This window comes from Equus quagga, chromosome 11 (genome assembly GCF_021613505.1).
Source record: "Equus quagga isolate Etosha38 chromosome 11, UCLA_HA_Equagga_1.0, whole genome shotgun sequence".
Taxonomy (NCBI): domain Eukaryota; kingdom Metazoa; phylum Chordata; class Mammalia; order Perissodactyla; family Equidae; genus Equus; species Equus quagga.
In genome coordinates, this window is record NC_060277.1 from 28,090,544 (window position 1) to 28,114,475 (window position 23,932).

Genomic DNA, 23,932 nt, shown 5'->3' on the forward strand with positions numbered 1-23,932 from the left:
CCATATTTCTACATGGTGTATGGCATTCTCATGTTGTCTTGGTTGGTCTTGACGGATGGTTTTTACAATCCCTTTGTTAGAGATTTGGAGCTGGGTGCAGAGTTTCAGTTACTTGTTGCAGGGCCTGGGGCTGACAAGAAGCAGAGCTGCTCCATTGCTTTCTACTGCACATGCTGCCCCATTGTCATGACTTGCTGTATCTTTGTCATCTTTAAAGGTGCTTGCTTTCTTTTCTGATTCCTCCCCCTAGTTGAATTGGGAATAAGGCTACAACACTTTTTATCTCTTTTGGCTGTTATTAGCTTTTGCTGCCTTTTGATTAGACTACTGCAATACCTTCTTCTTAATTCACCAATGAACTACAGGAGGAGCTAAGAGTAGGCTCTTTATTCAAGGATGTTGGCTGAAGAAAGACCTCTGTGCTCTATACACTGAATTAGCTGCCTGTGTTAAGAGTGCCCTGAGTTAGGAAATGTTGGCTATTTCCAAGTTCTGGGAGAACAAAAAAGTGTATAACTGGCTATTTCTTGTTAGAGAACAGTGTTAACTTGTGAAAAACATGAAAGTTACTATTTATCCTTAGCTTTCAGTGGCAAAAATGGTGATGATTAATAATTGTAGTTGATTTAAGAAAGCCAACATCGTCTCCCAGCTGTATTTTGCTGCCTTTTTATGCAGAGGACCTCAACAGCCTATGTGATAGAGGGACTTACGAATGACGCTAAGCTTCTTACCAGTGTTCCTGGAAAAGCCGTGGAAAATCACCAAGTATACCCTAAAGCCTTTTTTAATATTATGGTATTATCTTGCTTTTTTCCTTCATTGTCCTGAAAGCTTGGTATGTTTTTATAATGAAAAAAAAATAGTTCAGTTTCATAACAACCTCCAAAATCAGCAAATATGTGTGAATTACCTCCAGGGTGATACCCGCCTGATACTTAACTTTTTTTTTAAATAGACTTTTTCTTTTAGAGCAGTATTAGGTTCACAGCAAAACTGAACAGAAGGTACAGATATTTCCCATACTTCCCCTGCCCCTTCCCTATTACAACATCCCCCATCCACCTGGTATAACTGATGAACCTTTGTGGACACATCATAATTACCCAAATCCATAGTTTACATTAGAGTTCATTCTTGGTGTTGTACATTCCATGGTTTTGGACAAATGTATAATGATATGCAGCCACCATTCCGGTATCAGAGAGAGTAGTTACACTGCCCTAATAATCCTCTATGTTCCACCTATTCATCCTCCCTCCCCACCCACCCCTGGCAAACACTCACCTTTATATTGTCTACATATTTTGGCCTTTTCTGGAATGTCACATAGTTGGAATCATTCAGTAGGTAGCCTTTTCAGATCGACTTCTTTGACTTAGTAATATATGTTTAAGTTTCCTCCATGTCTTTTCATGGCTTGGTAGCTCATTTCTTTTTAGCACTGAATAATATTCCCTTGTCTGGATGTAGCACAGTTTATCCATTCACCTACAGAAGGACATCTCGGTTGCTTCCTAGTTTTGGCAGTTATGAATAAAGCTGCTGTAAATATTCACATGCAGGTTTTTGTGTGGACATAAGTTTTCAACTCCTTTGGGTAAATACCAAGGAGTATGATTGCTAGATTGTATGGTAACAATATGTTTAGTTTTGTAAGAAACCGCCAAACTGTCTTCCAGAGTGGCTGACCGTTTTGCATTTCCCCCAGCAATGAATGAGCGTTCCTATTGCTCCACATCTTTGCCAGCATTTGGTGTTGTCAGTGTTCTGGATTTTGGCCATTCTGTTAGGTGTGGTGGTATCTCCTTGTTTTAATTTGCATTTCCTTGATGACATATGATGTGAAGCATCTTGCCATATGTTATTTGTTATCTGTCTATCTTCTTTGATGAGGTGTCTGTTAAGGTCTTTGATCCATTTTTTAATTCGGTTGTTTGTTTTCTTATTGTTGAATTTTAAGAGATTTTTGTATGTTTTGGATAACAGTCTTTCATCAGATATATCTTTTGCAAATATTTTCTCCCAGTCTGTGACTTGTCTTTTCGTTCCCTTGACTGTATCTTTCACAGAACTGAAGGTTTTAATGTTAGTGAACTTGAACTTATCAATTGTTTCTTTCATGGATTGGGCCTTTGGTTGTGTATCTAAAAAGTCATCACCAAACCCAAGGTCGTCTAGATTTTCTCCTATGTTAACTTCTAGGAGTTTATAATTTTGCCTTTACTTTTAGGTGTATGATCCATTTGGATTTAATTTTCGTGAAGTGTGTAAGGTCTCTGTCTAGATTGTTTTGCATGTAGATATTCAGCTGTTCCAGCACCATTTGCTGGAAAGACTATCTTTTCTCCATTCTTTTACCTTTGCTCCTTTGTCAAAGATCAGTTGACTGTATTTATGTGGGTCTATTTCTGGGCTCTCTAGTCTGTTCCATTGTTCTCTTTGTTCATTCTTTTGCCAATACCACGCTGTCTTGATTAGTTATAGTAAGTCTCGAAGTCAGGTAGTGTCAGTCTTCCACCTTTGTTCTCTTCCTTCAATATTGTGTTGGCTGTTCTGGGGTTTTTTTGCCATTTCACATAGACTTTAGAATCAGTTTTTCAATATCCACAAAATAACTTGCTGGGATTTTGGTTGGGATCACATTGAATCTACAGATCAAGTTGAGAAGAACAGACATCTTGACAATATTAAGTCTTCCTATTCGTGAACATGGAATATCTCTCCATTTATTTACCTCTTTGATTTCTTTCCTGAAAGTTTTGTAGTTTTCCTCACGTAGATCTTGTACATATTTTGTTAGATGTATATCTAAGTGTTCCATTTTGGAGGGGTACTAATATAAATGGTACTGCGTTTTTAGTTTCAAGTTCCACCTGTTCATTGCTGGTATATAGGAAAGCAATTAACTTTTGTATATTGACCTTGCATTCTGCAACAAGATGCTTAACTTTTAAAATGTTTCTAGCATGGTACAATATGGGTGGAATAGATTTTCTTGAAATTGTCAAATGTGCTTCAATATACAGTTTTAACTCCTGCAGGCACAGAGACATCCACCAATCTCCACCAAAAGCTCTGCTACCATGTCTTGGGGACCGATCAGTCAGAAGATATTTTGTGTGCTGAGTTTCCTGATGAGCCCAAGTGGATGGGTGGAGCTGAGGTATTGTACCGCTGTGAAATTCTACTCTCAAAGACCGTATGTCATGGATTGTATATATAAATATTCTCTTTATATGATGATCTTTATGGGTGATAGAAGTCCCTTGAGTGAATATTCTTTTGTTAAAAATATTGGTATTCAAGTTGACTCTTAACAATGAAGGTGATAAACCTTTTAACTGTAATCTCAACATAAAAATCTTAACGCTAAAAGATATATGTGCTTATGGTAAAAAAAAGAAACTTTAAAGTACAGAATAACGTAAAGTAAGACATGAATATTTTGAAACTCAGAATCCTACTTCTCAGAGGTGAGGAGAATATCCTTCCAAAAATTTTCCTTCTATATGTAGGTGTGAATGTGGGGGGAGAGAGAGAATGTGTGTGTTTTCCTTTTTCACACAACTGTGCTCTTCATGCATATTTTTCATTTATTTTTACATTAAAATAAGTATCTTTTAGACATTTTCCTATCTTACAGATAGTTCATACATTCTTTGAGGTCTTGACAATAACTGTCCTCTATGGAAGTGATGTGTTTCTAAGTTACTGGCCCAGATTTTATTCTGTATCTTGAGAATCAACTGTGAAAAAACTTAGAGGTGCTTGGAGTAAGAATTGGATTCTTCTTGTTGGCTCACTTCTGAGTACTAAGAAATAGTTTTTTATTTTATTTTATTTATTTATTTATGTATTTATTTTTGAGGAAGATTAGCCCTGAGCTAACTGCTGCCAATCCTCCTCTTTTTTTTTTTGCTGAGGAAGACTGGCCCTGAGCTAACATCTGTGCCCATTTTCCTCTACTTTATATGTGGGATGCCTATGACAGCATGGCTTTTGCCAAGCGGTGCCGTGTCCGCACCCAGGATCCGAACTGGTGAACCCCGGGCCGCTGAAGTGGAACATGTGAACTTTGCTGCGCCACCAGGCAGACCCCAAGAAATAGATTTTAAAAGAAATAAAAGCATTCTGAGTCTTTTAATATATGTGGACTATCATCCCATTTTTAGTGGGATTGAGGAACCCATGAGAAATTTTTTAGCTTATTGAGCCACTTACCTCTTCTCTGAGAGACACTTAATACTTTGATAAGAAAAGGACATTCATGTTTGAACTTCTGCTCGTGGGTCTGGTTCATTGGAGGATGGAATAGAAATCCATGGTGTTTTTAGTCCATGTGTGTTGACATACCTTATTCCAAATTCTCCTTTTTTAAGTTTTGTTTCTCTAGACCAGAGGTTGGCAAACTAATGCCATCAAGCCAAATCAGGCCTGCTGCCAGTTTTTGTAAATAAAATTGTGTTGAAACTCAGCCACACTGTTGACATGTTGTCTGTGGCTGCTTTCAAGCTACGACAGCAACAGCAGAGTTGACTAGTTGCCTCAAAGGCTCGCAAAGCTGAAAATACTCTCTGACTCTTTATGGAAAAAATTGGCCAGGCTTTAATGCAGTGTGTTAACAATGAATTTCTAAGACTTATTATTACCTACAACTTTGCCCTTTTTTCATGCTTTTTCTTTTCCACCTAACTCCCCAACCTAGAGGCTTTTCTTGTGTAGTTACTGTTGTCATATTTCTCACATACTTGTTTTTAATGGCTCTCTGTATGGGGAGATTGCTTCTACTAAGTTTCCTTCTTAGCCCAGCTTCTCATACCTAAGGCTTCTGCTTACTACAGATAATACGTATTTGTTTATAAAATAATAGACATTTTTATCTTCATCTGACTGAAATAATTAGGGAGATAAATATGCTATCAAGAAAAATTTTAAATTTTAAATTTTAAATGTTAGGTCTTGTGTTTCTCTTACCCTTTTTGGGGGAGAGGTTTTGATGGGGAAAACCTGAACTATATCTTTAATAATCAGATTTTATTCCTTTGGATTCTTCGTAAAACCAAAACATGCTCTCTTGGAGAAATTTTTATGCTTCAAAACTAATAATTTCATTGCAGCAAACCTGTTTTAATTAAGGTAAAATTATTTGATGGATACAATAACATGAATACTGAAAATAAATGCCAGAATATTCCTATATTTTCGCATACTGGTCTAAAAGAAACAAGCTTAACAGTAGAAAACACCTGCAACTCTAGTTGCTTGGCTCTCTTTATTAGCATTTGGTTGAAGCAGCTAGTTTTTTTTTTCTTTTTTAAACAGTGTGGTAAAATATACGTAACATAAAATTTACCAGTTTAATCAGTTTTTAAGTGTAGAGTTCAGTGGCATTAAGTACATTCACATTATTGTGCAACCATCAGCACTATCTATCTCCAGAACTCTTTTCATCTTGCAAAACTGAAACTCTGTCCCCATTCAGCAATAACTCCCCATCCCCCACCCCCAGTCCCTGGTAACCACCATTCTGCTTTCGGTCTCTGTGTGTTTGGCTGCGCTAGGTACTGCTTATAAATGTCATCATTGTAGTATTTGTCCTTTTGTGACTGACTATTTCTCTTAGCATAACGTTGTCTAGGTTCATCCATGTGTGAGAATTTCCTTTCTTTTTGACACTGAATAATATTCCATTGTGTGTACATACCACATTTTGTTTATCTATTCATCCATCTATGGACACTTGGGGTGATTCCACAGCATTATTGTGAATAATGCTGCTATGAGCAGCCAGTTTTTTAAAATACAGTGGAGGCATATAATATATGCATTTAACATGTGTATATTCAATTCTACCAGCTAGACAACTGAAAAGAAGAGCAGATTTAAATAGTTCAGGTGGTCCTTCTACCATTCATTCAATAGATGTTCACTCCGTGTAACTGGTCTAATATAATTTTTACCACAACCTTCAGAGGTGGTGACCATTCCGTTGCATGGACAAAATAACATACCTGCAAGGGTAATTGACTTACAGGTTCATGGCAGGAACTGCCTGCTGGTACGTTAGACCCCACAGCCTGTATCTTAACCACCATGCACTCGGCCTCCATGATCAAAAGAAAAGAAATCATGCAAAAACAGCAGCAATGACCATTTAAAGAATGGCAGTAAATGAAGAGATGCGTCTGTACTGCACAGAAGTAATAAACGAAGTTATAAGAAAAACTAAAGGGACATATATAGTGAGTCCTAAGGAACTTTCTATTGGATCAGGGCCCTAATGAGCAAATTCTGCAGAGGACGTCTTTAAGAAAACCAGTGGGCTCAGTAAACATGAACTGGGTGTAGATTTCCCTTAAGTTGTGTTCCAACTACTTGGAGGGTCTTGCTAGACAGATGTCACCTCACCAGTTGCCAAGGTTGGTTGGGCAGGTCCTGCTGACTATGTGAGTGTCCCCTTCCTTCCTCACCCTACTATGTGTGGTCTTTCTGAGCTGAGAGGGCCTTCTTGCTGCACAGAGGAGCATTCTTTGTCACTTCAACACAAGTGCTATAGTTCACACGTATGAAGCCTTCAGAAGCCTCAGGCCCATCCTGGATTGATGGTTCAGTTCCAGGTCAGAGGAATCTAGATTATGAAAAAAATCTTGATGTGGGAGTTTCTTGTACTTGTCAAGGAAGTATGATAAAGCCCAGGGGAGTCCAAGAAGCTGGTGTAAGTTGACTGGCTGGACCGGAAGCACCCATGACTGGTGCGCAGATAAGCAATCAGGGCATTCACTGGAAATGAAGTAGACAGTTTCCTAACAGCCTTTTTTTAGTGACTTGTGCCTTAGAGACAAGCCAGTAGTCCTTTTCATAACCAGGCACCAAATGTATGTGCTGCAATCGTTGCCTTTATTTTTCAGGTAGTTGCTTTTAGAATTGTCATTTTGCACCTCGTATTTTATTAATATATTTAACAGTATCTCTGAATGGAGAGCCAGTGTTAGAGTGATGCAGTGTAGTGGAGCAAAAATCAGATTTTTATTCTAATCCTATCTGTGTGGCCTTGGGCAAGTCACTTCATCTCTCCAAGTCTGTTTCTTTCCTTTCCTCCAGGGCTTTTTCAGCTCTGAAAGTCTATGGATGGAGGATTAGTCATAGCATCTCATAGACCCTGAAGCAGGCTTCCTGGGTGAGAACATAGCTGCTGGATGTGAGAACAGTAGGAGATGGGGTGTCAGGCTTTGTGGGTATGGTTGGAGGGGCACGTGGGTGGGTGACTGGCTGGGTGTGTGGAGGCATGTGGGTCTCTGGCAAGCTGCCGTCCTCCTCCCCTTTGGCTGCTGCAATCCAGGTTCACTGAGGGCTTCCCTTTGTGTCCTAGATGCTGTCTCCTCATGACTCATCTTCCTTCGCCTGTACCTCCTCTACCTTCCTGCACGGCCAGGTCTTTCTGGCCTTGAGCAGTCTGGAAATTACGATCAGGAAGCAGCTTTAGTTTTTCCACTGTTGCCTCTGACAGCATCTCTCCCCAGGACGACTGCCTCCTACCCAGCAGAACCCATAGCTCTCTGGATGCTTTTGGGTATTAGAACTGTTACTAAACGTGCATTGCAGTCAAAAACAGAATATTGACTCTCCGGTGTACATGCTTCTTCCCTCTCCCCCGCTCAAGTTTGGTGAGCACATGGGGGACTAGCAGATGTAGGGTAGGAGCTAGTCATTGTAGGTAGTGAGATCCCTTCAATTCTGGGAACCTTTGGCTATTTTTTTTTTTTCCTACCATAGAAAGACTTGGACATGAATAGCCATAGCAGCCTTGTTCATGATAGCCCCAAACTGGACACAACCCAAATACCCATTAATAAGTGCATGAATGAACAAATTGTGGTACATCCCTATGATGGGATGCTACTCAGCATTAACAAGGAGTGAACTATTGATGCACCCAACAACGTGGATGAATCTCAAAATAATCATGCTCCGTGAAAGAAGCCAGAAAAGAAAGAGTACATAGTGTTCGATTCCATTTATATAACACTCTCTAGAAAATGCAAACTAGTCTCTAATGGCACAAAGCAGATCAGCAGTTGCTTGGAGATTGGGGGTGGGGAACGGGAGGGAGGGAATGTGAAGGGGCAGGACGAAACTTAGGGGGATGATCAGACTGGACCATTGGAATTTAAGTGTGACAGTGGGGCCATTCTGAGCAATGACAGGATCTTCTGTTACCTCGGGGTAAACCTCCAGATTTAGTTTCTCCTGTGGTGGTGCAGGGAGGAGGAGCTGCAGAAGAGGAATAGAATTTTTGCTCATTGGGAGCTGTGTGATCTCTCTTGGCTGCTGACAGTCGTGAGCTGTGTCCAGACACCAGCTCTCTATGGCGTCCTTCTGTAGGTGGTGAGATCCCTTCCATTCTGGGAACCTCTGTACTTTGTTGTTTTCTGATGTGGGTTATAAACTCTCTGGCTGACCTTTGCACTGCCCTGGCAAAGCTTCTGCTCCCAGCAGGATTCCCTTGAGATTCATACCTCTCTGCCACTCCCCTCAACCCCCATCCTTTTTCAGCTGGGACCTTTAAAATGACTGGAGGCCAGCTACCTTCCTGGTGCCTCTTGGCTGAGGGGAAGCCACATCCACAGGTCACTCCATCCTGGAAGTGTGGGCAGTGTTCACCACTGTCCTCCTCACCTGCCGACCAAGGGCCTCCTGCCTTTGATCCCCCTGACACCTGCGTGCTGCTGGGTCACAGAACAGCAGCTCCCTCATGCCCGGGGGGCAATGTGCAACAGATAGCTAGCATTTGGTTGAAAGGACAGTGATGTTAATTATTATTTAACATAGACTATGAGGCTTTAGTTGGAGGGCGGGATTGTGGGAGGATAGAATTCGTCATGTTTTAGAAAGTTCTATTGGACACACACAAAAAAAGAAAGAAAATCTTCTTTATTTAAAAGTGAATTGTAGAGCATTTGAAAAAAAAAAAAACCCAGAAATCAAGTATTTTGAGGCACTTTCCCAGCAGGGGGTGCTCTAGAATGAAGATTCTGAAAATGTATCAAGTCCCTTTAGAAAGGATTAAGGAGAAAATGCCCAGCCTCTTTGTGATTATCCAGCTGAATCCTACATTGAGAACCTAACTCTATTCTACCTAGTTCTAGAGAAAAAAAAAAGCTTGATTTTCTTTTTTTACAAAGGTAATCCTAATCTTGCTATTTGTCACATAAACCATCTTTCTGTGTTTACTTGTGATCCCTAATAATTAAAAAATATATATATTTGTGTACAATTTGTATGTATATTTACAGGTATAGGAACATGTAAAATCGTTGCCTGCACCTTGACTCACCATGGGCACTCAGTGAATGTTGATTTCCTTATCTGCCCTCCCCTGCTGAGGCTCATGTATGCAGACTGTCTAGACCTGGTGTGTACCCGGCCTCACCTTATACATCATACATAGTCAGTGAGGTACAGATGCTCCTCGGGGAGCTCTGCCTCACCTGCCCCTTACTCCTTGTGTAGTTTTGACTTGGCACAGTGACGGTTCAGCAGCCCTCTTCCTGGTCGGCACAGTCCATGTATTTATCCCCTAAATGCCTAGTGAGCCCTTACTTGCATCCAGCATTGTGCTAGGGCCAGGTGATACTCAGGAGCAGAGATGGGCAGGCGCGGGCCCTTACAGAAGATGTTCTGATGTAGTAAACTATTCTGTATGCACATTTGTAAACAATACAGTGAGGTTGGAGGGCTCATGACAGAATTTCCTCCATGTTCGGTTTGTGTGTCATTTTGAAGACATGAATGTCCTCTTGACAAGGTCAGTGATTGAGCCTGAGGCTGCCAGCGTGTGGTCTTATTGGCGACCCCTCATTTCCTTGTGCTGTCCCAGGGAGTCCTGCACTCTCCCCTGACTCCTAGAGACTGATTCCCTCAGTTCATCACAGGAGCGACTGGGTGGTTGTCTCTCTGTCAGGCCCAGGGTGGACTCCTGACTGGACTGTGTGTGTCCGAGCTTCCTCGCTTGTGTCCTCTTTTTCATCGGCACCGCATAGAGTGATCATATCCATCACACCAAGTAGGACGCAGGGAAATCTCAGCAGCATGGGTGTCAAGGCAGGAAAGTCAGGAGGCCAAAATAAAGACCTGGACGTGAGTAAGGCTGGAAGACTGCTGCTCTGGGCACAGAGAACACCTCCTGATGAGAGAGAGTTGGTTTTTGTAGCAGTAATATAGATTTGTTAATCAATCACTTTTCTCACCTGACCCGTCTTATTGCTCAGTAAGGGAGAAAAGAAAACATGCAGTAGCTTCTTGAATAACCAAGCTTATCTGCCAGAGAAACAGCCAGGTAGCTTAGAAACAGTAGTGGCTATATCATGTCAAGACCTCCAGTATTTATTTTACTCTGAATGGGTTTTCTTTTCCTATCTGTTTCTGGCCTTCCGAACAACACATCATACAGTGTGTGGATGATTCTTTTTCCCCTATTGCTGTGGTAATTCACTGTATTGGGGGCCCTCAGTAGTTGATTTAACAACTACCTATTAGCGATGTTTATGGTAATATGCTTCACATGTGCTTGTGACCGCCCCTGTACTTCTGTTACTGACACTGTTATTTTTATTACAAATCCATAATGAGTCCCGTAAATGAAAAGCCATCACTACAGGTAATGAGTTTGACATTTAAAAGTTTTCCTAGGTTAAGTTTTGGAAACATACTTAATATTAAAGAGATGATGTTATGATTCACAACCCTTATGAAAGGAATCCAAAAGAGTCTATGAAGTAAAATTGATAAAGTGTCCTATTCTGAGAGGAACATGATTAACTCTCAAAGCTATTAAAATCCGTTTTCACTCCTTTTGTTAATTTCCCAGACAATTTTAAGTCTCACTGCTTTTTGTATACTTTTTTATATACACAGCTAATTCTTTCATCATAGTATATAAAAGAAAAGTCTTTCCTCAATTTGAAAAAGTGCATCTGGATTCAAATTATGAAAAAACTTTCTCCACCCTCTTCTTATTGGATTCTAAGTAGGAAAAAATTATATATAAAAGAAATTTCGTGTCTGTGAAGATTTGATCATTCACACAAGACCACATGACTGGAGCTCAGTAGCTCCAGCATAAACTAGCTTAGGAGTTTTTCTTTGAAAATGATAATGTGTTTAGTGAAAATCTACATATTCTACGTGTATAAAAATACTGGTTATGTGTCCCATCCTTTTGGAAGACACATAACTTTATAGATATTTAAATGATTGGGAGTTTAAAACATTAATAAATGATCTTCTATTAATTTTCTCCTAACATGAGATGCATGAAGAAAAGCTAGCTTATTCAGGTCCTTTGGAAAGCCCAGCTCTTCTTATTATGTAATATTGAAACTGAGAATAGCCAAATGCATTGATTTAAAAACTTTTATAATGCTAGTAATAGTAAATAATATTGGTTTATTGTTTAAAATGAAATACAAAGATTTTATTCTCCAGAGAAACTGCTATCATTGACATATTCTTTTGCACTTATTTCTGTAGATTCATTTTTTTAAAAAAGCCTCAAATCAATAGATGGTAGAGCTGATGACCTCTGTGACCAGGGAGCAGCTTGAGCCAGACTCTGGTCTGAATGGATCACTGTCACACCTACATGAGGCATTAACTGAGGACATTTCATAAAAACATATTAGCTGGGATGAGATTCCCCTGAGCTGTGCTCTGGTTCTTGCTTCTCTCTCTACGTTCTGTGATTTTATGCCTCCTGGGTTTGTAGGGGTTATATTCCTGAATATGCTAAGTCACGTGAATTATGTGTTTGTTGGACTAGCACAGAGTAAAGTAGAAAATGTCTACTCCATCAATTGCTTGAATGAAGTCTATCAAGGGTTTCCTTGGTATTACTATCTCAGTGTAGCTTAATACCATAATATGCGCAATTAAAATTTCTTAAGAAATTAATGTGGCTTCTTTAATGAAAGTATAAAGTCTGATACCCCCCATACCTTATTTATGCCTTACTTTTTGATAAATATAGGTGAGTATGGCAGCTGTTATTAGGTGCCTTCTCCAAAAATAGAAGCCAACGTTTATGAAGGTTTCTTCTGGTTAGCGTAAAACGTGCCCAGTTGAGAACCCACAAAGGTTAGAGGGGAACACTTCTCTCCCCACCCCTCTGACCTCAGCTCAGGGTTTCTCAGTGACGAGACACAGTGAGGTTGGGAGTTCACAGCCTAGCTGATTGACAGCCCTAAGCCACAATCTGCAGTGAGCACCTTGTCAGCAATCGAGTTGATGTCTAGTTCTCTGTCTGTTGAGTCTTGTTTCGTTTCTAGTTGCTTCAGAACTCCAGCAAGGAGATGCACACTGTTGTTGGGCCTGCCCAGGAGACTGAGTGGAAGAGCAGTAGCTGTGGGCTGTGCTAATCTACACACTGCCTATTTACAGGGTATTTTTGACCCCTTGCATGCTGTCATAGGTCAGGTTCGTGGAAAGCAGACTCCGGAAGTTTCATGGGAATGCTTTCAAAATCTCCGCCTGTGCTGGGGAGCAAAGGCAGCAGAGAGGAGAGTTGAACAGTGATGTAGTCATTACAAAGACTTGAGCCAGTCCTTCAGTGAGCTCTCGGGCTGGATTAGGCCTTCAGCATTTTCTAACTGGGGATGAGCAGTCTGGGCCTAAACTCCTGCGTTAATCAGTCATTGCATGTGGGATGAGCCTGGCCTCCGGAGAGGTGGCTCTTTTGAACTTGACAAGGCCTGGGAGTTCTCAGCTGAGTGCTGCCTGGTCCCAACACCCAGCCGCTGGAGGGATGAGTACTTCCGTCCTGGAGGGCAGACCACAGCATCCACTGCGCATGCTGATGTCTGTCAGTGAGATGTGTACTTGAGAATGAACATATATAGCTTGAGTGTATGTTAGACGTAGCTCTCTGAACGAGATACCAATACCAACAAGGCAGTTGTAAGAATGGAAAAATTCAAGCAACCGTTTTTAGAGTAATTCTACTTCTCCTTTAGGAATCACTTAGGGGCCATCCCTTCCCAAAATCCTTCTCAGTTCTCACTCTTCCTCCCAGCTCCCCTCCCAGTTAGATGCTCCTCTGCCCTCTCATCGTGCTTCCTACTTCTCATGATTACTGCCCTAAAGCATTACTTTATGAGTGTGTGCATGTGTCTGCGTGTCTGTCTGTCTCTCCCGCCTGAGCATGGCCTCTTGAAGGCCCTGTCCTGTGCATTTCAGAATCTATTTCAGCAGCAGGCTGACTGTCAGTAAATGCTGGTTGAAAACAGCCTCAGCCCTGACTCCTCCAATAGTGGACAGCTGGGTTTGGTGGCACGTGCTAAATCATCTCTTTGGTAAAGGATATGGAAAGTTGGCTGACACCAAGATTTTCCTGTTAAAACCAGCCACCTGTGGTGACAGTAGCCATCTCCGACCTCATCCACCCCCAGGAGCAAGGGGATGGCCTTTGGGTTTGTTTTTTGTCTTTCAAGGTTCATCCAGTTATGGATAATAAAACGCTAAGTACCAGTGGATTTCCAGATGTCATTTAGCCCATGTGTAGAATCCATATTCTTCGTACATCTGCATTTTTCCTTTTTCCAAAACTTTTATCAGTACAGACGTTATTACTGTCTTCTTCCTTAATTAACATTTTCTAATGATATTTAATGAGTACTCTAAATGTAATTCAACAAATGACTTCACAGAATTAGATTGTCAAAGTAAATTGTATCTAAAGGGAAATACTTTTTTCAAAAATTGTCAGTGTTAAGAATGGTAAATAATTCTAGCTTTCATCTTGTTGCTATTGTTTGGAATGCAATTAATGGATTTAATAACAGCAAGTGTAAATATTTCATTTACAGTGATTCTTAGAATTTGGTTTTTGTTGATATTTATTTTCATAAATGATATATTTTCATGAAATAAAATCATTTTGACTTAAGGAAAATTTGTTTAAAAGAATATAGACATAAAATAGAAGGAAGCCGTGAAAAGCACAAGTTTAAGAATTACATACTTCATAATTGATCAGACCAGCATTTTTGCAACCTTGTTGTAAAAAGTCAGTGCTTTTGAATCAGATTAATTGCTTCCAGAGAACAGAGTTATTCTAGCTGATGTCATATTGTTTAAAGAAAAAACAATAATATTTAGTGAACTGGAATTTACACTGTTCCATGAAGGCCTGATGGGGCCGTTGGCTCTCCTGCTTTTCTCTTTTCCTTTTATCTGGATTTCAGGAAACTCACTTTATTCCCTTGAGATTCAAGTGTTCCCACGGGCAGGACTTTTGTCTTCCCCTCCCAATGATTTCCAAAATTCATTTTTTAAATTGCCTTGAAATATAGTCTGAATGTGAGGCCGTGGTTCATTATGTACTGTTGTTGATTAAATTTCAGTGGAAGAAGGTGTATTTCTAATCTGTATACTTTGGGGTGACAATGACTAAATGATTTTGAAATTTGAGACCTTTCGCATTTGAAAATTCAGAATTGTTTCCAGTTTAGCAAATTTGTTGAGTGGCCATGGAACATCTGGGTTGTGTGGAAGAGAGTTTAGTGAAAAAGACTGACTTAACTGGCGTCCCAACAGCGATGTACCTTAGGACTTCCTGCCTTAGATTAAATATAAACTGCTACAACTATTTAGTCCAGCCAGAAATGCTGAGAAAAACTCATTAGATGTGCTTGAGACAGCTGTCATTGAAGGTTTGGTGTGGTGCATGCAGTGAGTTTTACTGCCCTGTCTTTCTGTGGGCTGAATCATTGCAACTGATTTGACCATCGTTCATGATCGATGGAGCATGACTTTAAGCACTAAGCTGTAAAGATCCTGTCTTTATTTAAAGGACAAGAGAACAAAAGCATGAAGTATTATTAATGAGGCTGCTTTCTACTGCATTTAGTAAAGTTAAAGTAGTGAGGTTGCTGATGATATGCTCAATATAGGATGGTTTAAAAATAAGGTGGAACCTGAATTCTGGTCATTGTCTTATTAGCTATGTAGATGAAAAGCTTAAGGAAAATGTATAAAACACTAGAAATAGACTGTATAACTCCCAAAGCAGTCAAAGAAGTGGAAAAGTCTATAAAGAAATTTATACTAACAGTACAAAGAAGAGCAGAAAAGGGAAAAGCAAGGTGTATAGAATATTCAAAATTAAGACTGTGGAAGCCAGTACATCAGCAATAACAGTTAATGAAAACAGAATACAGATCATTAGGTTGGATTTTTAAAACTCCATCAAGTCATATGTTCATTTACGAGAGAACCACTTAAAACGTAATGACATATGGGGCCAGCCCAGTGGTGCAGTGGTTAAGTTCACACGCTCCACTTCAGCAGCCTGGGATTCGCAGGTTCAGATCCTGGGCACAGACCTACGCACCGCTTGTCAAGCCATGCTGTGGCAGGCGTCCCACATATAAAATAGTGGAAGATGTGCACAAATGTTAGCTCAGGGCCAATCTTCCTCAGCAAAAAGAGGAGGATTGGTGGCAGATGTTAGCTCAGGGCTAATCTTCCTCACCAAAAAAAACCCCCAAAAAACATAATGACATGCAATTTGGAAATACATTGAGGATCAGAATAGAGAGAAGAGTGAGTGTAAATCAGAAATTTATATGAAGTTTCTCCAACACTGTTTGACGATCTTTGAAAAGACTATAAGGAGCCTAGAAAAAGGTGAAGAGAATGCACCTGAGGCATTTGATATTATGTGTAGTTTATGACAAAAACTCATACAGTAAAATGTGATTCATTTTGGGGAAAGGAGACTGCTTCAGAACTCAGAAAAAAGTCAACAAGAAACAGTAGCCAAATTAAACAAGACTTTCTAGAATCTTTTACAAAATTGTAATTTACTTGGAATCCCACTTCTATTTCAGGTACAAATTACTCTGGCTTTAAAATACTTTTTCTGAGAAAGAGATGTTTAACTTATAACATCCAGTGTACTGCCAAGTGTTTAAAAACACTGGACCTCAGGGTGGTCTGGTGGTGTAGTGGTTAAGTTCACGCACTCTGCTTTGGCAGCCTGGGGTTCACACGTTCAGATCCTAGGCACAGACCTACACACTGCTTATCAAGCCATGCTGTAGCGGCATCCCACATACAAAATAGAGTAAGATTGGCACAGATGTTAGCTCAGGGACAATCTTCCTCATGTAAAAAGTGGAAGATTGGCAACAGATGTTAGCTCAGGCCCAGTCTTCCTCACCAAAAAAAAAGCAAACAAAAAAACGCTGGACATTTTAGACATGCATAGCCATTATGATTAATTTATAAATGCAAAGAATCTGATTGACAAACAGCTGGTCTACTTAAAACAAACCTGTAGATAGAAAGTGGATGGATGTTTTTGGAGAGCTAGAATCCAATTGCTACAAGTCTAAAAACTTATGCTAGTAAGTAAAACCGTAAGTATTCTGTGCTCAAACACGCTCATTTAGATGACATTTAGCTTGATATCAGCACATTGCACTGATACCAGGAATCGGTGTATGTGGGCTTGATAAGAGCAGTGCAACAAGTCAAAGTGAACGTTATGCTGACAGTTTTACCTCTGTATAAAAGAAAAGAAGCATGTCCCAAAGGCTGCAGGTAGTTCATAGAAGTGTTATTGGAATAGGAAACAGAAACAGTAAAAATATCCTACTGTGTAATGAGACAGAAGGAAATGTATCATTGTTATGCTTTTTGTTAATTATAGGTGTTATCTTTTTAATTCATCCTCTATTAATTACTTTCTTAATTCTTACATCTATATATTTTAAGCGTACAGAATAATATGCCCTAAAAAATGTAATTATCCCAAAAAGAATTAGAAATGAGTTAAAAAATAAAAACATAATGACAAATTTTTGCTTATGGCCATGACAGTGTATCTGGTACTGGACTAGCCGTCCTGCCATAAATAGCTAGAAACTTTACAAAATAGACAAAACAACTGTTTACAGATATTTGTCAACAGGCATCACAGGACTGTGATCTGTGAGAGAGATGACCGTCCTATGATTGCCCCAGCTTTCTGCCTAGAGGCATTTTCTAGACTCCATCACTAGGAGAAGAAGCCCTCAGGATATTGCAATCTCACTGAATTAAGGATCCAAAGACTGGAATTCAGGAAGACTGAAGCCCCTGGAATTTGCAGGCAGAGTACCAAAAGGAGGAGCCACACACTAGGAGTCCCAGAAATCTGCTTTGGTATCCCCTAGAGTCTTTGGCTGACTATTAAGCAGTGCGTGCATAGGACGAGACTCCGTGATTCAAGCTAAGAACAACTACCAGGGAGTTGCAAGCTGACAACTACCAGAGGTTTAACAAGTCTGGGAGACTTTCACATTCTAACCAAAGTGGAAAGACCTTGTGAACACCCAGGGTATTCAGCAGAGAAGAGCCCAGAGAGGCCATGCCTTAGCAGTAGGGCTGTACACCTTACCCAGCAAATCTTGAAGAACAAGCCTTGAATGCATCGAGCTGATCCACCAACAAATTAACTGCCTCAAAACTTTTTAAAGGGAGACCAAAAAAAGTTTTTTTAATTCAGACAATATCCAAATTGTTCAGAATCCAATAAAAAAAATTATTAGATGTATAAAGAAGGAGAAAAATGTGACATATCCAAGAGAAAAATTAGTCGAAAGAACAGATCCAGAAATGACACTTAGTAGAATTAGCAGATGAGGACTTTTTAAAAGCTATTATACAAATAATTTTTAAAGGATTTTAGAAAATGTTAATGTAATAAACAAAGAAATAGAAAATATAACAATGAATCGAATTGGAAAATAAACTATCTGAATTGAAAAATTCTCTTCATGGCCTTAACAGAAGTTTAGATACTCTAAAAGAAAATGTCAATGAATTCGAAGACAGAAAAATTGAAACTAAATCTCGAAGAGGGGGGAAAAAAGAAACAAGAATGGACACAGTCTCATTGACCTGTGGGACAATACCAAGTGATCTAACATTATGTCTTTGCAGTCCTAGGGTAGAGGTGAGGGAACATAAAAATATATATGCGGAAAAAAGCCAAAAATGATATGAATTTGATAAAATAGACAAACCCACAGATCCAAGAAGCTCAAGAAATCTCAAGCAGCCTACAACAGCAAAGCCAATTATAATCAATTCACAGAAAACCAAAGATAATAAAATCTTAAAGGCAGCCAGATAAGAAAATCCACATTCCATATAGAGAGAAGGATAAGGAATGATTTCTCATCTGAAACAGTGCAAGTCAGAAGACAGCGGAAAGACACTGCCTTAATGAAGCCAACTTTCACTGCCATATTTAAAACTACAATTCCTCCCACACATCCTGGCTCCTTTACCCAGACCTGTTCATGTTCTACATGGCATTTATCGTTTTATAATATACTACATAATTCCATATTTATGTGTGTCTCCTCCACTAGAATGTAACTCCCCCCCACCCCTGATTTGTTCATCGATTTATCTTTAAAACCTAGAAAAAATGTCTTGCACATAATAGCTGGTTAGCAAATATTTTTTGAATGAACAAATGAAAGAATAACAGTTGTTGGTAAGTGTACTAGGGTTCTCCAGAGAAAGAGAACCAACAGGATATGTGTACAGAGAGAGAGATTTATTTTGAGGAACTGGCTCATGTGATTGTGGAGGTTTGACAAAGCCGAAGTCTGCAGGGTAGGCCAGCAGGCTGGAAACCGGGGGAAGAGTTTCAGTTTGAGTCCAAAGGCCATCTGCTGGCAGAATTCCTGCCTGCTTGGGGAGGTCAGTCTTTTTCTGTTGAGACCTTCAACTGATTAGATGAGGCTCACCCACACCATGCAGAATAATCAGCTTCACTCAAAGTCCACCAATTTAAATGTTAATCTCATCCAAAAAAAACCTTCACAGAAACATCCAGAATAACATTTTACCAAATATCTGGGTACCGTGGCCTAGCCAAGATGACACAGTAGGATGTGGGAAAACAGGAACTCTCATACACCACTGATATGTAAGAATGTAACTTGGTATACCCACCTTGGAAAATAATTTGGCAACATCTAATAAAGTTGAGTATGTGCCTATTCTACCACTGAGCAGTTTTACTTCTGGGTACATACTCTGGGAAACACTTAGGTAAGGCCACAAATAAACACATTCAAGAATTTTTCTACAGTGTTGCTTGTAATAGGAACTAAAACCACAAAAGAGGAAAATGGAAATAATGTAAATGTTTATTGGTAGGAAAATAGATCCATTAATTGTGATATATTCCTAGATTGGAATACTGTACAGCAGTTAAAACAAATAATGTAAATATATGTATATCAACATGGATTGATTTTTAAAATTATATTGAATGAAAAAAATTAGTTGCAAAAGGATATATTTAGTTTGATAACACATATATCAATCTTGACAACTCAAAACCATACTATATTATTTGTTGCATTAATTTTGTATCAAGGTTCTTTTTCTACCTAAGATTCTCCTGTTTAATACTATAAAAGAAATCCACAGAAGCATAGGCCTTTTATCTCTGATATCTTGTGATAGAGGAGAGTAAAGATATGCATAGAGTTGTTCAATAGAAACTTTTTGATGTGACCAGTGTGAACCACAAATGAACTTCTTTGCATCCATGCCCGTTTTGCTAATTCTTACTCATTTAGAAAACTTGTAAAATATGTAACCCGTGACAAAACTTCAGTCAGGGATATTAATATTCAAAATGGCAGATCGCATGTATGTTCAGTTAAAGAATAGACTTTAAATTTAAATAAAAATCACATTGAGTCATGATGTTCAGTTATATATACTGTTATTTTCTGCTTAAGTATTTCACGGTGTTTTGTTAAACTGTGATTAAGAGTAAAACAAGTTAAAACTGATGTTTACCTTTTTTTATAACTTTCTTTTTTTGTTTGTTTTTTGGGTTTTTTTTTGTTTTTTTGTTTTTGTCTACTTTTATTATTTTTTATTAAGCAAGTAATATAAATTTATTTTTTGAAAAAGTACTTGCTGTAGATTAAAAATTTTTTGAATCAGCCATAATCCCATTACACTGAGATACCAATTGTTGGTTAAAATTTAATGTATAATCTCCACAATATGTTAAATCTTTTTTTAGGAAATGAAGGCTATGTTCTTTAGCTTGTGGAATATAACTTTCTTATCCAATCATAAGTTTGGGGTAAAGATACGACATTTGAGGTTAACGTTTATTTTTTACTTAAGATTTAACAGTGCTCTCACAAAATATATATTCTAATCAGCCCCCTGCACTGCTTTTGTTTCCTTCCTAGTTGTCTGACGATGGTCGCTATGTCTTGTTGTCAATACGGGAGGGATGTGATCCAGTAAACCGACTCTGGTACTGTGACCTACAGCAGGAATCCAATGGCATCACTGGTAAGTTATCTTTCAAAACACACATAATTATTCCAGGAAGCTCCATTAAAAAGCAATTCTTTTGATCTTCTAATTGATTTCCCAAGAAATCTTCTTCCATTCAGCCACATCATCTCGGTTCATATGATTTTTTTTTATCACTATTATTCCATCAAATGAAGAAGATTGAATGAAACTCTTTGTTGCCTTCAGCATTTTCTCTGCAGATTGAGCTTACCCATATTTTTTGCATGGTTGTGAGTGAAAATGCCCTGTGAGTATTGCAGATGGAGAGTGTTAAGGAGAAGCTGGCCCTTTGGTCTGTAAAGCATTAACAGCTGTCTTGATGTAATGGCGCAGGCTGTCACAGGCAAGATGGGAGACCAGTGAGAATTTACCAGGTTAACAGGTAGTCAGGAGATGGCTCCTCACTACTGAGCCACGTATAATAGCCTGAGCACAATAACAGCCTGATTTTGCTTCCTAAAGCCTCATATATCATGATAATAAGCATAGAACCAGCCAGTTACAAATTCTGGAGATGGTTCATTTTAAATGTTGTTCTCTTCCAACATTTATATCATACCACCACCATCATCAAGCATTAAAGATTTCAACTGCTCGATTTACTGGGCTGAAAATTCCCAGGCCCCAAAACTCTATCAGGGATATACTGGCACCCAGATAAGGACACTAAGCTAATTATACCTTGTTCTGGGTTAATGTAAAATAAATAGATTTTAGAGATGGTTGACACAGATTTTCAAAATATACAATATCGAGTGCATTCTAATTATTAATTAGATTACCTCATTCTTAGTATCGAATCTATATTACATTATGATAAAATATATAAATTGTTTTTATTCATTGGGCACTGCATCTTTTTTAAACTTCTCTGAGCGAGATCTGCATCCTAACATTCTTAGATACTACTGAGCACCATTCACACATGTAGCGGGATGAAGTCAACGACATGTATTCTAGTGTTAAATATCTATCCATTTAATAAAGCTACTTTTTTTTCCTGTTTAAAAAAAAGAAAGGTATACCCACTTTGATCTCAAGATCATCCACGTGAGTTTTCACATTCTCTAAAAAGACTAAACCACCACCCAAGAATTATTTACTTGAGTTGCAAGTCTACGTCTATATAGAGCTGAGCAAACCTCTGAAGATCAAGGCTAAAAGCAACAGCCACAGCTGTGATTGCCTTTCTCCAGTTTATTAAAAATTCCAATTACAGTGCTCTTCCTCCAGAGAGCGCTTTCATTTTCTCTTTATGACTTCATCATATCTTTAAATTATTAGATAGGCTTGTTATTAAAAGATGCAAGTTAACGAATTAAAAAACACAAATTGCTTCATTTACTCCAAATAGAAAGGAAAACTTCATCTACATATTCATATACAGTAATACTTTGGATGAAACTTACGTGTCGACTGAACTTTAGGAAACCCTCTGTTTTCTTCCTAACCTCTTGGTCCTTATCTTTTTTCCCACCTTATATGCTTTTCACCCCTAGCTGATCATTGCTGCATTAGTGAGGAATTAGAGAAGAGAATGTGATACCCAGAGACTGGGATTCCAAAAGGAAGGCACTGCCGAGGTGCGCTGGGCCCTCATCAACAAAATTCTAGATAGTGCAGCCACGGATGGACATGAAGAAGAAGAAAGGGAAACACCTAAGAAACCCTATATGGCCCTGATGCATTCAGATTGGAAGACCCTGTTTACAAAGTAATCCAGATCCTGGCTTGCCTTCCCAACTGGGTCTTTCCTTAAGTTGCTTGCTTGTTGCCTTCTCTGCTTCCTAGGTGATTTTTGTGAAGTTTAAGGGAAGAGCCCAGCACAGAGTAAGGACTCAGTAAATGTTAGCAATTATTATTTTCCAAAGTGTTCCCTTTTTTAATTCTTCTGGAGGAACTTTACAATTATTTTGTCGTGATCTAAACGAATGTCCAACTGTATATTTGACTAGGACCGTGTGTAAACCTATACATTTATTTGAGACTGTGTCTCTCAGAGTTATGTAAGAACCACATATTTCTTATTAAAGTTATTTATAGGTATTTTATGTTTGTGAGATATCGATGGTTTGTGAAAGTATCTGTCAAGATTTAACCAGAGAAGCAGAACCAGTAGGTGATATATATTAGAAGGTTTACTGGAGGCTGGCCCCATGGCCTAGTGGTTAAGTTTGTCATGCTCTGCTTTGGCAGTACAGATTTGGTTCTGGGGTGTAGACCTAAACCACTCATCAGTGGCCATGCTGTGGTGGCAACCCACATACAAAATAGAGGAAGACTGAGACAGATGTTAGCTCAGGGTGAATCTTCCTCAGCAAAAAAAAAAGAGAGAGATTTATTGCAAGGAATTGGCTTATGTGATTGTGGGGCTGGCTAGGTAGGTCTGAAACCAGTAGGGTATTCAACCTACTCATAAGGATATTCAACTGATTGAATCAGGCCCACCCAGATTATCTCAGATAATCTCCTTTACTTAAGGTCAACTGATTATGGTCTTTAATCACATCTACAGAATACCTTCACAGTAACACCTAGATTGGTGTTTGATTGATTAACTCAGACATTAGCCTAGCCAAGCTGACATGTCAAAGACATTACAATAAGCTCGTGGAAAACCACGTGGAGAGGAAGAGAGCAGAGAAGTCTTAACAATACTAACCTAACTTCATTTTTTAATAAGGTTAGTAAACTGACCACTGTTTGGAATTCATTGGGGCATTTAGAAAATAATGTAATATCCTATAAAGAAGAAAGCAGAATTTGAAGTGAATAATGGGATAGCTGGATTTGACGCTGTTGAGTTGCATACTGATGGATTGGGATCAATTTGGAGAGCATTCTTCTGTGATGGCCACTAAATTCTGGGTGTAGTGCTGGGCCCGTCGTCTTTTTTAAATTATTGCTTTACTATCTTTAAATTTGTGGATAATATAAAACTCAGAGTCGTTATTCTTTTAGATGGTGGTCCTGGGATTCTGAAAGCTCTTGACAGTTGCAGTGATTGACCGGTACCAAAAAAGATGAAATGGATGTCAATTTCCAACTTGGGTTCAAGATTGGAGAGAGCAGGATGAGACAAGATTAGAGAGATTGGGTTTTTTTTTTTAATTGATGGCTGGCTCCTTATAAGTCAATGATATTATTATGACTCCAAAGAAACAAGTACCTTGTGTGAGTTTAACTCTTGAAGACATTAAATATGTTTAGTTTATAACAGGAGAGAAATAGCAGATTGAGATAGTGATCATTGGAATTTTTTAAATAATTCCTATTAATTATGGTTGGATATATTGGGACCATAACCATAAGACTTTCAAATCAGATTTTAATTTTAATCTCAGCTCCACCACTGAATAACTGGTGACCCTGAAAAAGTTGTTTTCTCTCTCTTCCTGTTTCCACAACTGCAAGTGGGCAAATAACATCTACTTCATGAGGAGTGATGAAAATGTATACAAGAGGGCTTAGCAGGGTTCCTGGCATATAGTAGGTTCTCAAGTAGTCTTTTCTTTTTTCCTTTTCTTGACTGAAAGGGGAC

The 23,932-nt window shown here is 38.9% G+C and overlaps 1 protein-coding gene across 1 annotated transcript in view; it reads left to right on the forward strand.

The window, feature by feature from the left end:
- The window catches only part of PREP (prolyl endopeptidase), a 120,435-nt gene that overhangs the window by 27,677 nt on the left and 68,826 nt on the right, over positions 1-23,932 (forward strand). The window contains exons 6-7 of the mRNA XM_046674940.1: positions 3,045-3,166; positions 20,280-20,385. Of these exons, the coding sequence (XP_046530896.1) occupies positions 3,045-3,166; positions 20,280-20,385 (228 nt within the window). The remainder of the gene's footprint in view (positions 1-3,044; positions 3,167-20,279; positions 20,386-23,932) is intronic.